The 23,571-nt window shown below is 42.9% G+C and overlaps 1 protein-coding gene across 7 annotated transcripts in view; it reads left to right on the top strand.

Moving 5' to 3' along the window:
* LOC140196509 (solute carrier organic anion transporter family member 2A1-like) overlaps nucleotides 1–23,571 on the top strand; it is a 407,319-nt gene that overhangs the window by 141,781 nt on the left and 241,967 nt on the right. For all 7 annotated transcript variants that reach the window (XR_011885727.1, XR_011885728.1, XR_011885729.1 and 4 more), the window contains exon 3: nucleotides 2,422–2,584. Coding sequence is in view for 3 of the 7 variants with exons in the window: in XM_072255831.1 (XP_072111932.1) it covers nucleotides 2,422–2,584 (163 nt within the window). In the remaining 4 variants the exon portion in view is untranslated. The remainder of the gene's footprint in view (nucleotides 1–2,421; nucleotides 2,585–23,571) is intronic.

Genomic DNA, 23,571 nt, shown 5'->3' with positions numbered 1-23,571 from the left:
GGCACAAGAGAGGAGCTGACCTTCATTGATTGGAAGGAAACACTAACTAGCAGGGATGTGGCAGAATAGTAATGGATGGAGTTTCTGGGAGCAATTCAGAAGGCACATAATGCATACATCCCAAAGATGAGGAAGAAGGGAGGATGACGCAATCGTGGCTGACAAAAGAAGTCAAGGACAGCATAAAAACAAAAACAAAAAAGAGGGCCTATAATAGAGCAAAAATTAGTGGGAAGTCAGGGGACTGGGAAGTTTTTAAAAATCAACAAAAGGTAACTAAAAAGTCATAAGGAGAGAAGATGAAATATGAAGTTATGCTATTGAATAATAAAAGAGGACACAAGTGTTTTTCAGATATAAAAAGAGTAAAAGTGAGGAGTGTAGATATGGAACCACTGGAAACTGACGCTGGAGAGGCAGTAATGGGGGACAAAGAAATAGCGGACCAACTTAATAGGTATTTTGCATCAGTCTTTACTGTGGAAGGCACTAGCAATATGCCAGAAATATATGAGTGTCAAAGTGTGCAAGTGGGTACAGTTGCTATCACTGAGGAAAAGGTACTTGGAAAGCTGAACAGTCAAAAGGTGGACTACACCCCAGAGTTCAGAAAAGGTAGCTGAAGAGATTGTGGAGGCATTGGTAGTGATGCGAGGATGTGTGCTTAGTCCACTGCTCTACTCCCTCTACGCTCATGACTATGTGACTAGCTACAGCTAAAATGGCATTTAGAAATTTGCCGATGACACCATTGTTGTTGGCAGAATCTCAGATGGTGATGGGAGAAATGTATGGGAGTAAGTTGGTTGATTGAGTGGTGCCATAACAGTAACCTTCTACTCAACATCTTGAAGACCCAGGAATTGATTATGGACTTCAGAAAGGGGAAGTCAAAAGGACACACACCACACCAGTGCTCATTGAGAGTTCAGCAGGTTCAAGCTCCTGGGCATCAACGTCTCAATGAGTCTATCCTGAACCCAACATATTGATACAATCATAAAGTGGCATGACAGCAGCAATACTTCATTAGGAGTGAGGAAATTTGGTATGTGTCACGTACCCCGTGACAGGGGTTAAGAAACCTGCAGAGATGGAAAACACTTTGGAGTCTCGTATTGCTATAAACTACTAATATTTATTAGTAACTACACAATACAGTAATATAAATGTAGATAAATCAAACAGGTTAGCAATGATTATATATAAAAGTAAGTGTGGAATATATATGTATGAAAAACCAAGCTTCTTTAAGTCTAGGGGTAAAAAGATACAGTCTTACGATGTTGAGTAAAGTTCAGTTCAGTTCAGTTCGTGGTATTGAGTTGAGTAGTGATAGGGAGAGAGAGACAGAGAGAGAGAGAGCTGAGTCTGCAGGTGAGCTGATGCCGTCGATCTTCTCGTCATCCTCCGAAATCCTTTACAAGTCACTGACTGTGACTTTAACCAGGGGGACCAGTCTTCTGTGGTGGAGCTATCACCCAGGCGAGGGTGGACACATAGACAATTCCCCACGAGTCAACCCCTTCTTCTCAAACTGGAATAGCAATTTGGATCGATCCTCCAAAAACCCACTTCCTCTGCGGGCACAGCAATGCTCACTCAGTGTCCAGATCACGTGTCTGAGGTCTGTATCATCTGACCTCCCATTTATTTCACCAGGCTGAGCATCACCTGTCATTCAAAGAGTCCCTCCTTCCTTTGTCTGTAAAGGAGTGCACAAGCAGGCAACCTGTCCTTGAAAGTAACATCAACAACCAGCCTTTGGTCACCATAGCAACTTCCGAGCTGCTCGGTGCTGTCTCCAACTCCAAACTCAGTAAAAATCTAAAGTTACTTCCAATGCCTTAAAGTGACAGTCTCTCTCTCTCTCTTTTTTCAAAAGCAACATATCTGTGGTAAATAACTCTGACTTTCTCGGTCTCTCTTCAATCATTTAATAGGGGCACTCCTGGATCCCCTCACATATGTCACCAAAAACTCTGGCTAATTTCCTACAGATGTATGGTAAGGAGTATTCTTACTGGGTGCATCACTGCATAGTGATGCGAGGGTGTGTGCTTAGCCACTGCTCTACTCTCTCTACACTCACGACTATGTGGCTAGGCACACTGCTGTGAATTTGAGGAACTTTGTTTAAGAACATATGCTAGGAGCATATTTCAGATACTTCCTAATGAAAACAGATGAAAGTGGTACAGGGCAATTGGATTAGATCATCCAATCAGTTTTTTTAAAGACAGTATTGCTATCTGATTAAAATTGCACTTGGAGATAGTGGATTTGCACATAATCTGCTCCATGTAATGTGCAGGATAATGGTGAGTGACACTTACTGTAATACAATAAATTGTTCTTCATTGAAAAATATTCCTTCATTATGTTTTCACAAGTAACATTTTCTGCTGTAATTTCTTTCAGGTTGGGAACTCAGTTCTGATTATTTTTGTTAGTTATTTTGGAAGTCGAGTTCACCGCCCAAAAGTGGTTGGATTAGGCGGCCTTCTACTCAGTGCTGGAGCCTTCCTGCTTACCCTGCCCCACTACATATTTGAGCCAAATCAGTACAGCAAGACCATAGTAGGTAAGGCAACACAGTATTGCTGGATTTGCTTTCTCTTACCTGTTAATAAGCATAACGCGATACAAGTGGAAAATTAAAAATCTCTGACATTTTGAACTTCTGAATGGACAGAATGCTATAAAAATTTTAATAGGAAGAGGTACAGTTAACGTTTCAAGCCGAGACCCTTCATCAGGACTATCTGAAATAGGAGCTAGTAAGAGATTTGAGAGGGGGAGGGATGGAGCCAAGAGCTGGACAGTTGATTGGCCAAAGGGATATGAGAGGATCATGGAGGCCTAGGGAGAAAGAAAGGGGGAGGGGGGAAGCCCAGAGGATGGGCAAGGGATATAGTGAGAGGGACAGAGGGAGAAAAAGGACAGAGAAAAAGAATATGTGTATATAAATAAATAAATAATGGATGGGGTACGAGGGGGAGGTGGGGCATTAGCGGAAGTTTGAGAAGTCAATGTTCATGCCATCAGGTTGGAGGCTACCCAGACAGAATATAAGGTGTTGTTCCTCCAACCTGAGTGTGTCTTCATCTTTACAGTAGAGGAGGCCGTGGATAGACATATCAGAATGGGAATGTGACGTGGAATTAAAATGTGTGGCCACTGGGAGATCCTGCTTTCTCTGGTGGACAGAGCGTAGGTGTTCAGCGAAACAATCTCCCAGTCTACATCGGGTCTCGCCAATATATAGAAGGCTGCATCGGGAGCACCGGACGCAGTATATCACCCCAGACGACTGACGGGTGAAGTGTCGCCTCACCTGTAAGGACTGTCTGGGGCCCTGAATGGTAGTGAGGGAGGAAGTGTAAGGGCATGTGTAGCACTTGTTCCGCTTACAAGGATAAGTGCCAGGAGGGAGATTGGTGGGGAGGGATGGGGGGGACGAATGGACAAAGGAGTCGCGTAGGGAGCGATCCCTGCGGAAAGCAGAGGTGGAGAGGGAAAGATGTGCTTAGTGGTGGGATCCCGTTGGAGGTGGCCGAAGTTACGGAGAATTATATGTTGGACCCGGAGGCTGGTGGGGTGGTAGGTGAGGACGAGGGAATCCTATTCCTAGTGGGGTGGCGAGTTCCGCGTTCGCCATTATGCTGAACCCTTCTTCCACCGGCTCCGTCTTCGAGCCTACTTCTTCAGCAAGGACTCTCCCATCCCCAACGATGACCCCTTCTCCCATCTTCAACCTCCTCCTCTTCATGGACACCCCGCTCTGGTCTTCTGCCTGCTCTGGATCTGTTTATTGCTAACTGCCGAGGGGACATCAACCATCTCGACTTCACTGCACCTTGTTCCCATTGCAACCTCACTCGTTCTGAACGCTCTGCTCTCCTCTCCCTCCGTACTAATCCTAACCTTACTATAACACCCACTGATAAGGAGGGTGCTGTTGTAGTCTGGCGCACTGACCTCTACCTTGCCGAGGCACAGCGACAACTGGCTGATACCTCCTCTTATTTACCCCTCGATCATGACTCCCCTAAGGAGCACCAGGCCATTGTCTCCCACGCCATCACCGACTTTATCTGCTCAGGGGATCTCCCATCCACTGCTACCAACCTTATAGTTCCCACACCCTGCACTTCCCGTTTCTACCTCCAACCCAAGATTCACAAACCTGCCTGTCCAGGTAGACCCATTGTCTCAGCTTGCTCCTGCCCCACCGAACTCATTTCTGCATACCTCGACACTGTTTTATCCCCCCTTGTTCAACCCCTTCCTACCTATGTTTGTGACACTTCTCACGCTCTGAAACATTTTGATGATTTTAAGTTCCCTGGACCCCACCGCTTTATTTTCACCATGGATGTCCAGTCCCTATATATTTCCATCCCCCATCATGAAGGTCTCAAAGCTCTCCACTTCTTTTTGGATTCCAGACCTAACCAGTTCCCCTCTACCACCACTCTGCTCCGTCTAGCGGAATTAGTCCTTACTCTTAAAAATTTCTCCTTTGGCTCCTCCCACTTCCTCCAAACTAAAGGTGTAGCCATGGGCACCCGTATGGGTCCCAGCTATGCCTGCCTTTTTGTTGGCTTTGTGGAACAATCTATGTTCCAGACCTATTCTGGTATCTGTCCCCCACTTTTCCTTCGCTATATCGATGACTGTATTGGCGCTTCTTCCTGTACGCATGCTGAGCTCGTTGACTTCATTAACTTTGCCTCCAACTTTCACCCTGCCCACAAGTTTACCTGGTCCATTTCTGACACCTCCCTCCCCTTTCTAGATCTTTCTGTCTCTATCTCTGGAGACAGCTTATCTACTGAAGTCTACTATAAGCCTGACTCTCACAGCTATCTGGACTATTCCTCTTCTCACCCTGTCTCTTGCAAAAATGCCATCCCCTTCTCGCAATTCGTCTGTCTCTGCCACATCTGCTCTCAGGATGAGGCTTTTCATTCCAGGACGAAGCAGATGTCCTCCTTTTTTAAAGAAAGGGACTTCCCTTCCTTCACCATCAACTCTGCTCTCAAACGCATCTCCCCATTTCACGCACATCTGCTCTCACTCCATCCTCCCACCACCCCACCAGGAATAAGGTTCCCCTTGTCCTCACCTACCACCCCACCAGCCTCTGGGTCCAACGTATCCTCCGTAACTTCCGCCACCTCCAACGGGATCACACCACTAAGCACATCTTTCCCTCCCCCCCCCCCACTTTCCGCAGGGATCGCTCCCTACGTGACTCCCTTGTCCATTTGTCCCCCCCATCCCTCCCCACCTATCTCCCTCCTGGCACTTATCCTTGTAAGCGGAACAAGTGTGACACATGCCCTTACACTTCCTCCCTCACTACCATTCAGGGCCCCAGACAGTCCTTCCAGGTGAGGTGACACTTCACCTGTGAGTCGTCTGGGGTGATATACTGCGTCCAGTGCTCCCGATGCAGCCTTCTATATATTGGTGAGACCTGATGCAGACTGGGAGATCGTTTCGCTGAACACCTACACTCTGTCCACCAGAGTAAGCAGGATCTCCCAGTGGCCACACATTTTAATTCCACATCCCATTCCCATTCTGATATGTCTATCCACAGCCTCCTCTACTGTAAAGATGAAGGCACACTCAGGTTGGGGGAACAACACCTTATATTCTGTCTGGGTAGCCTCCAAATCGATGGCATGAACATTGACTTCTCAAACTTCCGCTAATGCCCCACCTCCCCCTCGTACCCTATCCGTTATTTATTTGTTTATATACACACATTCTTTTTCTCTCTGTCCTTTTTCTCCCTCTGTCCCTCTCACTATACCCCATCCCCCTCTCTTTCTCTCTCGGCCTCCTGTCCCATGATCCTCTCATATCCCTTTTGCCAATCAACTGTCCAGCTCTTGGCTCCATCCCTCCCTCTCCTGTCTTCTCCTATCATTTCGGATCTCCACCTCCCCCTCCCACTTTCAAATCTCTTACTAGCTCTTCTTTCAGTTAGTTCTGACAAAAGGTCTCAGCCCGAAACATCTTCCTAGAGATGCTGCCTGGCCTGCTGCGTTCACCAGCAACTTTTATGTGTGTTGCTTGAAATTTCAGCATCTGCAGATTTCCTCGTGTTTGCGTGTTAAAATTTTTAATGTTTTTGTTCAAGGGAATGTAGGCCTCACAACCTGAGCTAGTGTTTAATGATAAGACTGGTGGCATGTGGTATTATAGAATACGGCAGGTGTGGAGTAGTACACTTTGGTAGATAAGAGGTAAAGGGCACAATGGCAGGACACAACTGTTCTGCAGAAGGATCTTTGAGTCCAAGTCCATAGCTCCCTGAAGATAGCCGTGCAAGTTGATAGGGTGGAAAGTGAACATGCAGAATGATTATCTTTATTATTTCAGGCACTGAATTCAAGAATAAGGAACTAAATTGCAGCTTTACAAACCGTGGTTGGGCTGTATCCAATTGTAGGAGGGATGGTGAGACTTCAGAGAAAGTGCAGAAAAAGTGTACCAGGATTTTATCAGCATAAAAGGGCTTATGCTATGGGGATAGGTTGGACAAACTTGTGTGGTTTTCTGTGGAACGGCAGAGTCTGAGGGGGCAACTGAGAAGTTTGTAAGATTGAGGGGTATATATTTAAGGTGAGTGGAATAAGATCAAGTGAGATGCGCAGACTATGCACCTGTTTTTTATAGAGTAGTGGTTGCCCATGAATATGCTGCCAGGGTGATGATGAAAGCAAATATAATAGAGGTGTTTAACAGGCTTTAATGTAGGCATGTGAGTATGTAGGGAACGGAAGGGTATGAGTTGTGTAGACAGAGGGAACTAGTTTAGATAAGCTTTCAATTACTAGTTAAAATTAAAATAGATTGGCACCTCCTTAGTGCAAGAAGTTTGGATTGGGCAGAATGTATTAGGTGTGTCCAGGAAGGACTCCCAAGAATATATGGACATGCTGACCAGAGCAGAGGCCATATTGGATCTGGGACTGGGCAATGAACCAATTCAGGTGACAGATTGCTCAGTGAATGAGCATTTCAGAGACGGTGACTACAATTCCCTGACCCTTAGCATAGCCTTGGACAAGGATAGGAGCAGACCAGTGGGAAGGTGTTTCATTTGGGGAGGGATATATACAATGCTGTTAGGCAGGAACTTGGGAGTGTAAATTAGGAACAGATGTTCTCAGGGAAATATACTCAGAAATGTGGAGGTTGCTTAGTAAGCGCTTGCATTGATTTCTTGATAGGTTTGTCCCATTGAGGCAGGGGAAGATTGATGAGGTGTGAAGCATCTAGTCAAGAGGAAGAAGGAAGCATAGTTAAGCTTTAGGAAGCAAAGATTAGATGGAACTCTTAAGTTATGAGGTAGCCTGTACTTCACAAAAAGGTCCCCAATTTACATTGAGTATCACCAATGCAAAGGATGTTGTACCAGGAGCACTGGATAAAGGAGATGACCCCAACAGACTTCAGGTGAAGTGTTGCCTCACCTGGAGGAACTATTTGAGCTCTGAATGGTAGTGAAGGTGGAGGTGAAGGTGTAGGTGTAGTACTTGTCCCACTTGCAGGGATAAGTGTCAGGAAGGAGATCAGTGGAAAGGGATGAATGGACAAGGGAATCATGAAAAGAGCAACCCTTGTGGAAAGTGGGAGGGAGAGAAAGATGTGCTTAGGCTGAAGACTGATTTATACTTGTGCATACCAGCTTACGCTGTAGCCTACGCAAGTGGGCTATGCTGTTGTGAGCACTTATACTTGTGCGTTGGTGTGTCTGCGTCGCTCTGCAATTTGGGCAGGTACATGCATGTGCACGTCACGTATTCGCACGTCAGGCATGTGCACACACCTGCCGGTGCAAGGCTTCATGGTCATGGTAGTCTTTCTCGGGGTAAACAAGTTTAAAGCGAGCGTCTTTTTTTGTAAAAGCGAAATGTGTCCTCCATAATTTCGGAGGTCTGTAAAGCTTTATGGAAAGCATTGCAGCCAGAGTACCTTCCCTGCCCTTCAGTTGCCCAATGGGAAGCTATTGCAGCGTAGGAGGAAATGCGATGCTACCAAGTGGACCAATCACAGTTGTTGCAGTCTGCGTTGCCACGACGCATGGTTACACTTTTAGGAAAGGTGCGCGTCAGGCTACGGCGTAGGGTTCGCGGCTACACCGTACTTATGGTGTCGATTTGACGCACAAGTATAAATCAGTGTTTAGTGTAGGATGATGGAAGTTACTGAGAATGGTGTGCTGGAAGTGGAAGCTCGTGGAGTGGTTGGTGAGGATGAAGGGAACTTAATCCCTACACAGGAAGATGGGATGAGGGTGAATATCTGGGAAATAGAGGAAATGCAGATGAAGGCAACATCAATGGTAGAGGAAAGAAAACCCTCTTCTTTGAAGCTCTCCTGCTTCAAAGAACATCATAATTCCATCCAGGCTCGACAGGAATCTCAGAGACCTCGGCCTTGACCTTGCCTTGTGTAGCTGGATCCTGGACTTCCTGTCAGATTGCTGGCAGGTGGTAAGAATGGGCTCCCTCACCTCCACCCCTCTGACTCTCAATACAGGAGCCCCTCAGGGCTGTGTACTAAGTCCCCTACTTTACGCCCTGTATACCCATGACTGTATCACCACCCACAGCTCTAATCTGCTGAGTAAATTTGCCAACAACACTACATTGATTGGCCTTATCTCAAACAATAATGAGGTGTCCTACAGGGAAGAAGGCATCTCTGTGACACAGTGGTGTCAAGTAAACAACCTCTCCCTCAATGTCGCAAAAACAAAGGAGCTGGTTATCGATTACAGGAGGAATGGAGATGGGCATCAATGGATCTGGGGTTGAGAGGGTAAACAGCTTTAAGTTCCTCGGCATCTACATCATGTGGTCTGTACACACCAGCTGTGTGGTGAAAAAGGCACAACAGCGCCCCTTTCACCTCAGATGGTTGAGGAAGTTTGGTATGAGCCCCCAGATCCTAAGAACTTTCTACAGGAGTGCAATTGAGAGCATCCTGTCTGGCTGCATGACTGCCTGGTATGAGAACTGTATCTCCCTTAATCACAGGACTCTGCAGAGCGTGGTGTGGACAGCCCAGTGCATCTGTAGTTGTGAACTTCCCATGATTCAGGTCATTTACAAAGACAGGTGTGAAAAAAAAAGTAGGATCACTGGAGACCCAAGTAACCCCAACCACAATCTATTCCAGCTGCTACCATCAGGGAGTGGTACCACAGCATAAAAGCCAGGACCAACAGGCTCTGGGACAGCTTCTTCCACTAGGCCATCAGACTGATTAACTCACGCTGATTTGAGTGTACTCTATGTTACATTGACTGTTCTATTTATTATAAATTATTATAACTGATTATGATTGCACATTTAGGCAGAGACGTAATGTTAAGATTTGTACTGCTCATGTATGTGAAGGATGTAAGAAATAATATCGTCATTACCCTTAGTCAAACACCTTCACTTTGTCTAAAACAGGTAGGATTTCCCATTGGCCACCCATTTTAAATCTACTTCCTATACTCATTCCAACACATTTGTCCATGGCCTTCTCTATTGCCATGATGAGGCCACTCTCAGTTTGTATGAGCAACAGCTCATTTTCCATCTGGGTGGACATTTTTTATTTCCCCAATCTGGCTCCCCTCTTATCCTTCCTCTTTTCCTCACTTGCCTATCACCTCCCTTTGGTGCACCTCCTCCTCATTGGTCCACTCTCCCCTCCTATCAGATTTCTCCTTCTCCATCTATCACCTACCAGCTTCTCCCCTCCCCCACCTACCCAGCATCCCACTCTCCCAACTTCATCTATTGCCTGGCAGCTTGTACTCCTCCTTCTCTCCTCCCCCACTTCCTTTCTAATCCTGATGAAAGGTCTTGGCCTGAAACCTCAGTTTATTCCTCTCCATTGATGCTGCCTGACCTGCCAAGGAACTTGAGTTATTTTGTGTTTGTTAATATGGGCAACCATAGCTGCACATCACACTTCAAGTGTGGTCTGACTAAAGTATTATCTAATGGCAGTATTATTTCTTCACTCTTGTACACAGCCCCTCTACCCTGATGGCAAGCATGTTACATGCAGTTTTAATAACCCCATGCACTTATATACCTGCTTTCAGTCAACTATGACCTAGATCCCCTGTATTTTAATTCTATTAACTATATACTTTCTCCTTTCATTTGACCTCTCAAAGTGTAATCCCTCACACTTACTGTTGTGGAAACAGTAACTAAGAACACCAGAGTGACTTCAAGTTTTCTTTTACGAGTTTATTAACATGACATCATGGAGAGTCTGCAGCAGCCTCCACCACCACCAGAACTGATTTTTAGGTTATAAAGAGTTCGTATTTATACAACAAGAGAAACTTCACTTAACTTTGTTTAGCATCCCACAGTCAGTACAGTGGCATGCAAAAGTTTGGGCACCCCTGGTCAAAATTTCTGTTACTGTGAATAGCTAAGCGAGTAAAAGACAAACTGATTTCCAAAAGGCATAAAGTTAAAGATGACACATTTCTTTAATATTTTAAGCAAGAAAACTTTTTTATTTACAACTTTTTTATTTACAACTTTTACAGTTTCAAAATAACAAAAAAAGGAAAAGGGCCTAAAGCAAATGTTTGGGCACCCTGCAATGCAGTACTTAGTAACACCCCCTTTGGCAAGTATCACAGCTTGTAAATGCTTTTTGTAGCCAGCTAAGAGTCTTCCAATTCTTGTTTGGGGGATTTTCACCCAGTCTTCCTTGCAAAAGGCTTCTAGTTCTGAGAGAATCTTGGGCTGTCTTTCATGCACTGCTCTTTTGAGGTCTATCCACAGATTCTTGATGATGTTTAGGTCAGGGGACTGTGAGGGCCATGGCAAAACCTTCAGCTTGCACCTCTTGACTTCCAAATCCCTTTGTACTTCAGATTTTTGAGATTTCTCTCCATTTGGAAAGTAGCCTATGTTTTTATTTCTCTTACCAAAGTGCATAACCATACACTTCCCAACATTGTATTCCATCTGCCATTTCTTTGCCTATTTTCCTAATATGCCCAAGTCCTTCTGTAGTTGCTCTACCTCCTCAAAACTTCCTGCCCTTCCACCTGTCTTTGTATTGTCTGCAAACTTGGCCACAAAGCCATAAATTCCATCAACCAAATCAATGCAAAGAGATGCGGTCCCAACACAGACACCTGTGGAACACCACTAGTAGCCGGCAGCTGACCAGAAAAGGCACCTTTTATTCCTTCTCTTTGCCTCCTGCCAATTACCCAATGCTCTATCCATGCTAGAATCTTTCCTATAATACCATGACTCCTAACTTGTTAAGCAGCCTCATACGTGGCACCTTGTCAAATGCCTTCTGAATACTCAAGTACACAATATCCACCCATTTTCCTTTGTCTATCCTGCTTGTTATTTCTTCAAAGAATTTCAATAGATTTGTCAGGCAAGATCTTTCCCTTGAGAAAAAGCATGCTGACTATGCCCTATTTTATCATGTGCTGCCAAGTACCCCGAAAACACATCCTTAACAATAGACTCCAACTTTTCCCAACCACTGAGGTCAGACTAACTGGCCTATAATTTCCTTTCTTCTGTGTTTCTCCCTTCTTGAAGAGTAGAGTGATGTTTCCAATTTTTTCCTGAACCATGACAAAATTAATTGACTCTGGCTTAGTCCATTACGGTAAAGCCCTCTCCTCCATTGAAGACATCCTTCAGCCAGTATAACAACACTACATTTAGCTCTGCATCTGAACAGTAATGACACCTACCTTAGACTGATTACAAGCAAACTCATCAGCAAAGTCTGGAACCCGAGAGTCAGTGCCTCCCTCTTTAATTGTATTCTTTATGTCCTGACCAACTGTCTGTGATCAATGAAGATGGGGGGTAACAACTCTTGCAGAATTATTCTAAATCCTGGTGCCTCATAAGACTCTACACTCAGCCCTTCACTGTATCCCCTTTACAATCGGAACTGCGTCTCCAGGATCTGCTCTAACTCCATCTACATATTTGCAAATGAGACCACAGTAGTTTATTGCAAATAACAATCAGTTGAAGTATAGGAAGGATATAATCACATGGTGTCATGACAACAACCTTTCCTTCAATATCAGCAAAACTGAGAGCTTGTCATTGACATCAGGAAGGTGTGTGGTGCACATGCTGTTGTCTACGTCAATGGTGTTGAAGTCAACAGGGTTGAGAGCCTCATGTTCCTAGGAGTTAACATCACCAGTAGCCTGTCCTGATGCATGGCCAAGAAAGCTAATGAATGTCTCCATTTACTCATGAAACAGAAGAAATTTGACACGGCTCCATCAACTCTTACCAATTTTTATTGATGCATTATAGAAAGTATCTTATCTGGATGCATCAGGCTTAGAGTCATAAAGACGTAGAAAACTACAGCACAGAACTAGGTCCTTGACCCATCTAGTCCATGCTGAGGCATTCAAACTGCTTACTCCCATCGATCTGCACTGGGACCATAGCTCTCCATAGTCCTATCATCTATGTACCTATCCAAACTTAGCTTAAATATTGAAATCAATCTCTCAGCACCACTTGCGTTAGCATCTCATTTTGCACTCTCATGACCCTCTGAGGGAAGAAGTTTCCACTCATGTTCCCCTTGAACTTTTCACCTTTCACCCTTAGCCCATAGGGTGGGACTTTGGTTGTAGTCCCACCCAAATTCAATGGAAATAGCCTGCTTGCATTTATCCTATATATACCGCTCATAATTTTGTGTACTACTATCAAATCTCCTCTCAGTTTTCTACGTTCTAAAGAACCTATTCAATCTTTCCTTATCTCCAGATCCAGCAACATCTTTCTAATTTTCTATGTAATCTTTCAACCTTATTTACATATTTCCTGTAGATAGGTGACCAAAACTGCATACAATACTCCAATTAGGGCTCACCAAGGTCTTATACAACTTCAACCTAACATCCCATCTCCTGTACTTAATGCTTTGATTTATGAAAGCCAATGTGCCTAAAGCTTTCTTTACAACCCTTTTTACCTGTGATACTGCTTTCAATAAATTATGTACCTGTATTCCGAGATCCGGTTGTTCTACTCCAGTCCTCAGTGCCCTTCTGTTGACTCTATAAAACCTATCCTGATTGGCCCACCAAAGTGCAATGCCTCACACTTGTCTGCATTAAATTCTATCTGCCATTTTTCAGCTCACTTTTACAGCTGGTCCAGATCCCTCTACAAGCCTTCCGTGCTGTCCAGTACATCCTCGATCTTGGTATCATCTGCAAATTTATTGATCCAGTTAATCACATTATCATTCAAATTGTTGATATAGACAATAAACAACAACAGACCCAGCACTGATCCCTGTGGCACACCACTAGTCCAGGCCTCTGTCAGAGAGATAACCAATTATAACCACTCTCTGGCTTCTCTCACAAAGCCAATGTCTAATCCAATTTACTTTCTCACCCTGGAAGCAGAGTGACTGAACCTTCCCGACCAACTTCCCAAGGGGGAATCTTGTCAGATGCCTTGCTAAATTTCATATAGACAACATCCACTGCCTTGCCTTCATCTACTTTCCAGGTAACTTCCTGGAAAAACTCTTAAGATTGGTTAGACATGACTTACCACGCATAAAGCCAGGCTGACTGTTCTTAATCAGTCCATATCTATCCAAAAACTTGTATATCTGGACCCTTAGAAAACCATCCAATAATTTTCTCACTACTAATTTCCTCGTTTATGTTTAGGGCCTTTCTCAAACAGTGGAACAGCCTTGGCTATCCTCCAATCCTCTGGTACTACGGCTGTCTCCAAGGATGATTTAAATATCTCTTAGAACACGCTGGAGGAACTCAGCAGGTCGGGCAGCATCTGTGGAAACGATGAGTCGACGTTTCGGGCCGGCTCCCTTCGTCAGACTGTAGAGGGAAGGGGCAGAGGCCCTAACCCTTCCCTCTACAGTCCTGACGAAAGGTTCCGGCCCGAAACGTCGACTCATCGTTTCCACGGATGTTGCCCGACCTGCTGAGTTCCTCCAGCGTGTTGTGAGTGTTGTTTTGATCCCAGCATCTGCAGATTATTTTGTGTTTAATTATCTCTTAATGGGCCCCAGCAATTTCTGCAGTTGCCTCCTGCAGGGGGAACACTTTATCAGGTCCAGGGGATTTATCCACCATGATTTGCCTCCTCTGTGATCTATATTGGGTCTATGAAGCCATTGATGCTTTGGCTCACTTCTACACACTCTGTGTCCATCTCCCGAGTAAATAAAGATACAAAAATATCATTTAACATCTCCCTCATCTGTTTTGCCTCTATGCATAGATTACCATTCTGATCTTACAGACAATCAATTTTGTCTCTTGCAATCCTTTTGCTCGTAACACATCTGTAGAATCCCTTAGGATTCTCCTTCCCCTTATCTGCTAGCACAACCTCATGCCTTCTTTTAGCCCTGCTGATTTCTTTCTTAAGGCTTCTCTTGCATTTCCTATGCTACATAAGCACCTCATTTGTTCCTATCTGCTGAAACCTGCTATGTACCTCCTTAACCAGGGACTCAATATCTTTCTGATACCATCAAAATTGGCCTTTCTCCAATTTATCATGTCAATTTTTGGACCAGAACTAATGAAACTAATGGCATTGTGATTACTAATACAAAGAGTTCACCTACACAAACTTCTGTCACCTGCCCTGTGTCATTCCCTAATAGCAGATCAAATATCACACACTCTGTTGTTGAGATTTCTACATACTAATTAAGGAAACTTTCATGAACACATTTGACAAACATTGTCCCATCTAGTCCTTTAACAGAATGGCCCTTCAGCCCACAGTGTTGTATCGAACATGTAATCTACTCTAGAAATGTCCTAGAATTTTCCCTACTGTGTAGCCTTCTATTTTTCTAAGCTCCATGTACCTATCTAAGAGTCTTTTAAAAGACTCTATTGTATCCACCTCCACAACTGTCACAGGCAGTGCATTCCACGCATTCACTCATTCTGTGTCGAAAAACTTACCCCTGACATTCCCCCTTGTACCTACTTCCAAGCACCTTAAAACTATCCCTCATGTTAGCCTTTTCAGTCCTGGGAAAAAACCTCTGGCTATCTACATGATCAATGCCCCTCATCATCTTATATACCTCTTATCAGGTCACCTCTCTCCTTTCGTCGCTCCAAGAAGAAAAGGCCGAGTTCACTCAACCTGTTCTCATAAGGCATGCTCTCCAATCCAGGCAACATCATTGTAAATCTCCCCTGAACTCTTTCTATAGTATTCACATCCTTCCGGTAGTGAGGTGACCAGAACTGAACACAGTACTCCAAGGGGGTCTAACCAACTGTAACATTACCTCACAGCTCTTGAACTCAATCCCACGTTTGATGAAGGCCAGCACACCAAACACCTTCTTAACCACAGAGTCAACCTGCACAGCAGCTTTGAGTGTCCTATGGACATGGACCCCCAGATCCCTCTGATCCTCCACACTGCCAAGAGTCTTATCATTAATACTATATTCTGTCTTCAAATTTGACCTACCAAAATGAACCACTTCACACATATCTGGGTTGAACTCCATCTGCCACTTCTCAGCTCAGTTCTGCAACCTATCGATATCCCGTTGTAACCTCTGATGACTCTCCAGACTAACCACAACACCCCCAACCTTTTGTATCATTAGCAAACTTACTAACCCACCCTTCTACTTCTTCATCCAGGTGATTTACAAAACTCACAAAGAGGAGGGGTCCCAGAACAGATTCCTGCAGAACATCACTGGTCACCATCCTCCATGCAGAATACAAACCATCTACAACCACCCTTTGCCTTCTGTGGGCAAGCCAATTCTGGATCTACAAAGCAAGGTTTCCTTGGATCCCATGCCTCATTACTTTTTGAAGGAGCTTTGCATGGGGAACCTTATCAAATGTCTTACTAAAATCCACTACATCCATTGCTCGACCTTCATCAATGTGTTTTGTTACATTCTCAAAGAATTCAGTCAGGTTCATAACGCATGACTTGCCCTTGACAAAGCCATACTGACTATCCCTCATCTGAATATGTCTCTCCAAATGCTCATAAATCCTGCCCCTCAGGATCTTGTCCAACAACTTGCCCACCACTGAAGTCAGACTCACTGATCTATAATACATCTCAGCTACATACACAGTATTTTATATAATACAACTGCCTAAACAGAAATCCACAGCATAGTAAATTTCAGTCTTAATGATTTAATTGCTGTGGAGGGTTTCTTACTCTTGTGGGATAATATCTTTCCTGACAAAGGGGATCACTCTGCTTTGCAGGTGAGATTTGTGGCTGTGAAACATGTTGAAATTCTGGAGCCTCCTTTGTAGTGCTTCATTCTATGAGTTGACTCAGGCTGCAGGAAATGCTCTGACAGCTTTGGAGACCTTTTTTCTTTTCTATCTCTGGATCTACTTCAATTCTTTTCTTTTTCTTTCTTACGTTGCTTCTCTCTTACACATCTTTTTTTCTCATTCACACTTTCTTTCCACCTCTTCCCTCTTTTTTCCCTTTTAGTTTGTGCATCTTGATTTTGGGAAGTTGCATTTAGTTCACTGGAGTATTCTCTTATTAATCCTTCTATTGCTCCCTTTACGATCTGATCTCTCTCCTTGGTTTCCTCATCCACAACATCTTCTGAAGAATCCTCTGGTTTTGTATCTCCATTGTCTCACTTTTTTGGCCTTCCATCGATCCAACTGGGCTTTGGTCTTTTCATTTACTTTTACAGCAGCTTTTTGTCTCCCACTTGAAGTTCATGCAATAACTTTAATGCATGCAGAATAGATTCTGGTTCTTTGACCTCACAAAAGCCAAATTCTTGCAACTTTTCTGAAGATCCTTGAACTCTCTTCCAGCTTAAAACCTAGCTATGCTTCCCAAGTAACTGCCTGATTAACATACCAAAAGCTTTCTCAGATATGTTGCTTACAATAACAGTTGTAGTCGGACCAGTGCTTTTGTCACTTACATGCTTCCTCTGAGCAACATGGTCCTTCCGTGGCTCAATATGCTTTCCATCCAGGGGTACAGAGGTTGACACCAACACCTGTTTGTCCTCTGTTGGGCAACGGTTCATGGTGTTCAGCATGGAGACAGTTGTATCTTTCTTAATTCACTTTCAGTTGACTTTATTGTAGGGAACATGACATGCAAATGGCGGATGGATTTCCAATCTCGTAGTTGTCTCAGCCAATCATGACCCCACAAAGCTGGTCCTTCTGACTTTACCACATACAAGCACAAAGTGGCTTATTGGTTATTGCATTTCACTGTTATGAATGTTATTCCCACAGAAGTAACCCTTTCTCCAGTATAAGTTCTTAGTTTTATATCTGCAGGTTTCAGTTTGGTATCTTTGAGATGCCATTTTCAGTTTCTTTGGAATGATTGAAACAGCTGAGCCAGTGTCTAATTCAATTTTACTTAATTTGCCATTCAGGTCTGGTGCAAGCCATATTGCTTGTGTATTAGTAATTTTCACTCTAAATCTCAAGGCTACACAGTCCTATCACTCTCATCATTATCAGATTTTTCATTAACAGCATGTAGATTAGTGTTCTTTTTGAAACTGCAACTTGACATTTTAGAGATTTCTCATCCCTGAACAGTCCCATTTATTTTTGTCTTGGACATGTGTCCTACTTTGTTGTATTTTCCTGCAAGTTTTGCCTTTAAATCTACATTTGTTTGCTGTATGAAGGCCCCTGCTACAATAGTGACACAATTTGTTTGGCCAGACTGGTTTCCGTTTAGATGCTGCAATTTTCTTCACGCTCACTTTCATGGCTGACAGCAACTCAATTGCTTTTCTGTCTACGGTTTCCATTGAAAGAGCAATTTCAATTTTGAATTAAAATTGTGCTTCAGTTAGGAGCAACTTTTGGATGCCTTCTTTGAAGTTTCCACAAACTAAATGCCACTTAGTGCATCATTAAGCTCATTACCGAACTGAGGATGCTTGGACAGTCTCTTCAACTCAGCCATGTACACTTCTTAATTCCGCTTATGAAACCTGAAGCACTCTGCAATCAACAATGGTTTTGGTTCTAAATGTTCCTGCATCACTTATACAATAGTAGCAAAGCTAATTTCTGATTGTTTGGTTGGAGCAGTCAAACTTTGAACCAAAGTGTATGCCTTTTGGATCTCCCCCTCCCCCTCCAACTTTCAAATCCCTTTCTCACTCTTCCTTCAGTTAGTCCTGACGAAGGGTCTCGGCCTGAAACGCCGACTGCACCTCTTCCTACAGGTGCTGCCTGGCCTGCTGCGTTCACCAGCAACTTTGATGTGTGTTGCTTGAATTTCCAGCATCTGCAGAATTCCTGTTGTATGCCTTTTAACGTTGGCTATTCCATTTGCATCAAAATACTGTTCCAGTAGCTCAGTATACAGATTACCCATTGTGTTATCAAACCCATCAATCTTTCCAACACAGCCAGCCACTTCTGCCTTTTTTTAAAAATGATTATTATCACTGGTACTCATTCTTTATGAATCTGTAAATACCCCCATTTACTGCCTTTTTAAAAAAACTTGACCATGTCTTCCTTTCTGAAGAACATGTGCTTTTTATAACTCAACCAGTCCTCACTGCATTTATTACATTTTGAACACCTCTCTGCACTTTTAACAGGTCGATGGTCATGTCAGGTTCATTTTAAAAATACGTTGTTGCCAATGTGATGTTTTGTAACTTCAAAATATTAAAATAATTCAAAGAAAGCCAGAAGAGTCTGGGAATACAGATTTAACTTCGAGTTTGCTTTAAGTGTAGCCCACACATATCACGTGGTACCATATTGACATAAGCAATTAACATTTTTACATACAACCCATAATTAATTATTTAAACAAACAAGGATACTTAATCAGCCGATATCTATAGAAGATTACTAAAATATTCTTTAAAAAATTAAATATGCAACACCTGTGAAAGGAGTCTACATTGGCCCCAATGTAATTTCCATGTGTTTGTGGCGTTCTCCACACCCGCAATGGTTGGTCTCTGGAGGGTTGTCACTGCTTTGCATTTGGAGCTCCTTTCTCTCATCAGTTCAAATGTTGCATTTCCATCCCATTGGCTCAAGGTCACCTGATCAACCTGGGTCATCATTTTATTGGCTCTAGTCCAGGGCTAGAACCAGCATTGTTCTTTGCCCTCAGTCCAGAGCCTTTTGTTCTTTTCAACTCTTCTTCTTCTTTTTTGTTTTATGGAGGTTGGCAACCAGTTTTCAGTGCATTACGGCCACCTGCTAGACTTGTGGTGTTCCAACCAAATATGTCCTGGAGTTCTCTACTTTAGACAATCTAGTTCAGCCTGCAGTTCTCTATTAGCATCACTGTGTAGTTGTAATTCCTCGTGGATGCTTAATGCGCTCATTAGATAATGCCGCAAACTGCTATTCTTCCCTAATGATATCACATGTTTTTGTGTAGTTGCATTACTTCAATTACATTGATTTCATCTACATCACTTGTAAAACTAAAATTGTCTTGTTAAAGAATAGCAATTATCGCATGTTATACTTTTAAAATTGCTGTTTTGCCAAGTCTATCTGCTTTTTCAGGTTTTCCTTTTCTTGGATCATAGACTGCAGTCGTTTACTGAGACCTCAGAGTTCTTCTTCATTTGCTTCCATGTTTTCATTTTATAATCTGAATGTAGATAATTCACTTTGCAACAAATTTCTTTTCCTTTTGTATCTTTGTAATAATTTCCTCCATTTTCCAATCTCTTTCCAACTCACTGTTGTTCTTGTCGGGTACTTCTTTGTTGTTGGAGTTCTGCAAATTTACCCTGGGCTTCAACCATAAAATCTGAGGATTTTCCTTAAATTCTGAAACATTTCTTAAATTCTTGACCATTTACGATAAATATACTGCCATTAAGATTCCATCTCCCCTGCCTGTGAACTGTTGGATCCTCTATTCAGCGTTTCTTTGACGACTTCCCACCTAATTCCTTTAATACCAAGATACTTTTCTGCAGACTTGATGATAATTTTAATTTTCTCAGTTCTTTTGCTTGTTTACGCTGAACAATTAATTGCATCCACCATAAAAGCACGAACTCCTTTCTACTCATTAATAGTGTATCCTTATTTTTCATATTACAGCTGTCACAATTCACCAGTTTATTATTCCCTGTATTTGTTTGCTTGACAGCCTTTTTTTCATCAAATTCTTTCACTGCCTCTGCATAACTGATTCCTTGAGTTACTTTTTACATATTGTATCTCAGCCGCCTTCTTGCTATAGATGCACCCTCGATAAGCTGCGCTGTGTTCCTCACCACAATTGCAGCATTTCAGCCTAGCTCCCACTTCACATTTCCCATATTCATGTTTTCCAGCGCATCTCCCACATCTTTGTTTTCCTCTGCAGACCGCCGCAATGTGCCCGAATTTCTGACATTTATAGCATCTTAAAGGCGGTGGTATATATATTCTAACCACATAACACATAAGTAAACGTTAGTCGGCAACCTCTCTTCATCAAAGTTAATCATTACCAATAAACTATCACACTTTTTCCCGTATCTTGTAACTTTCAAATATTTGGCCTCAATAATTTTTGCTCCTTTTATGTTTTGTTTAATCGCATCCATAGTAACTTTTGTTGGTATCCCTGAAATAACTCCTCTAAGTCCATCTTCTATTGTTGGGAATTGAGCATTGTACTTCTTTGCCATTTATTTTACATAATCTTATCACTTTACCTTGCTGAGCACTATTCCGACAAATCACTAATAGCGATCCATTTCGTAAAAACTTTGCTCCTTTGATCTCGCCTATAATTTTGTTGAGCATCTTCGTCAAACGAATCGGGTTGCAATCACCAAAAGAAGCCCCGTCTTCACTTAGTTTTATAATTGCTTTAATCTCATCTTCTTTCCATTGTTTTGCTGTCCTGCTTTGATCATCCGCTGACTCCTCAGAGTTTGATATCTCGTAGCTCTGCTTTCTTTTCTTCCTCTTTCCCGCCAACCTCCATCTCTAGTTCACTTCCACTTTCGCCAAAAACTTCCTACAACAGCTTGGCTCTTTCCTTGATGTTCTCTCTGTACACCATTTTTCAGTCACAACTGGACTCTCTCTTTCCATAACCACCAGCCACCGCACAACCCAGCTCTTTTCAACTCTGTTTGTCTGTATCTTGTTTTACGGCGGTTGGCATCCAGCTTAATGGTGCATTACCGCCACCCTCTGCTCCAGAATGTGCACTAGACATACATTCTAAACCCCTTCACCCAATCTCTCTCACACACACACACACAAACCTACACTTCACCCTCCCATCTTTGACCATCCTAGTATCCTATTCCTGTTTATTCGTCATATTCTATAAAAAACCCCTGTACCCCTTAAAAACGCTAAAAATACCCGGACTTGTGCTCTCTCACCCATGCCCAGCAACCCTTTTAATGTGAATTCCTGCATCCCCAACTCCCTTAATTTATTCTCATCATCTCTCTCTGTATCCCATACTTCCTGCAACACAAAACTACATGTTCTACTGACTCCTCTTCCTGACATTCCTCACACAATCCTGTCTGGTGTTTCCCTATCATTTTCAATGTTTTGTTTAATGCACAATGCCCCAGCCTTAACCTAGTCCACACAATTTCCTCTCTTCCGTTTCCATTACCTACCCTAGTAACTGCAACACTCTTTTGTATTTGATATAAATGCCTCCCTTTCCCCTCCCTGTCTCATCTTTCTTGCCACATTTGGTTGACTTTTTCCCAGATTACACACTTAACCTCTGCTTTACTGATACTAATGTGCATTTCCACATTTTCTTTCTTTAACGCCCTCTTTGCCAACTCATCCACCCTCTCATTCCCCTTCACCCCTACATGTGCTGGAACCCATAGAAATTTTACCTGACCTCCCTGATTTGCAATTCTTGTAACTAACTGAAGGACTTCATAAAGTACATCTTGCCGACTGTTTGTGTGAAAAGACCTTAAACTTGCTAGAACTGAGGATGAATCTGAACATATCAATGCTTTGGCTTGTCTGGCTTTCTGCACCCATTGCAACGCAACCAACACTGCCAGCATCTCCACTGTAAACACCCTTAACTTATTAGATGTTCTTCTGCTGATTCCAATTTCTTTTGCTGGTATTACCACCCCAAACCCTGTCACTCCTGTTTCAGGTTCCTTCGCACCATCCGTATAAATGTGAGTATAATCACTATACTTTTCCATCACATGACAGTTAAATGCATTTACCAAATCTGTTTTATATCTTTCTTTCCTTTTTACCTCTAACAAATGCCAGTCTATGTCAGGCCATACAAGCTTCCATGGAGCTACAACCAGATAAACTACTGAAGGACTTATCCTCAGATCAAATACTCCACATTCTTTCACGATATCATTCCCTACCCGACTAAAGGTATCCCTCTGAAACCTCCCATTTTCCCAGCACTCCTGCAACACTCCTTTAGTAGGGTGAGAATCATTGTGCCCCTGCAAGTTAGCCCAGTAGTTTGCCATCAGTTGCATCCTTCTTAGTTCCAAAGGCATTATTCCCATTTCTACCTGTAGGGCTGACACTGGTGACGTTTTAAAAGCCCCACTGCACACTCTCAAGGCCTGAGCCTGAATCACATCCAGTTTCCTTATAAGGGACCTAGCTGCTGATCCATATACTATATTTCCATAATCCAATACAGATCTTACTAAAGCCACATACATTCTCTTCAAAGCTGAACAACTTGCTCCCCATTCCCTACCAGTCAAACATCTCATCACATTTATTACTTTTTTACATTTCTCCTCAACTTTCCTGATATGGTCTGCCCATGTTAATCGTGAATCAAATATAACTCCCAGAAATTTAAATGATGCAACCCTTTCTAATTCAACCCCATACATCCTTAACTTCTTCCCTACCTCAACCCTTTCCCTGGTAAAAAATACAGTTTGAGTTTTGTCTACTGAAAATCTACATCCCCAGTCATAACCCCACTCCACCATTTCATCAATTGCTTCTTGTAGTCTCCTTATTATATGGTCCATGTTCCTGCCTCTTTTCCATAAGGCCCCATCATCCGCAAACAGTGACCTACCTATATCCACTGGTACCTTTGTGAAGACATCATTGATCATAATCATGAAAAGTAATGGGCTAATCACACTACCTTGAGGTGTGCCATTTTCCACTATGTACTGTTTTGATAATTCTGATCCAATCCGAACTTGAAGTTTTCTACCAAACAAAAAATCTTTAATCCAATTAAAAACTCTCCCACCGACCCCCATCTTGTGCAGTTTAATTAATAATCCTTCCTTCCACATCATATCATAGGCTTTTTCAATGTCAAAGAACACTGCCACTACTGACTCTCTATTTGCCTGGGCCTCCCTTATTTCAGTCTCTAACATAATCACTGAGTCCATGGAATTCCTTCCCTTTCTAAAACCACTCTGATAACTTGCCAGCATTCCTCTTTTCTCAAGCTCATATGATAACCTTTCTGTTATCATCCTTTCCATTATCTTACA

The sequence above is a fragment of the Mobula birostris genome, chromosome 4 (genome assembly GCF_030028105.1).
Source record: "Mobula birostris isolate sMobBir1 chromosome 4, sMobBir1.hap1, whole genome shotgun sequence".
Classification (NCBI taxonomy): domain Eukaryota; kingdom Metazoa; phylum Chordata; class Chondrichthyes; order Myliobatiformes; family Myliobatidae; genus Mobula; species Mobula birostris.
This window is presented reverse-complemented; position numbering and strand designations above follow the sequence as displayed.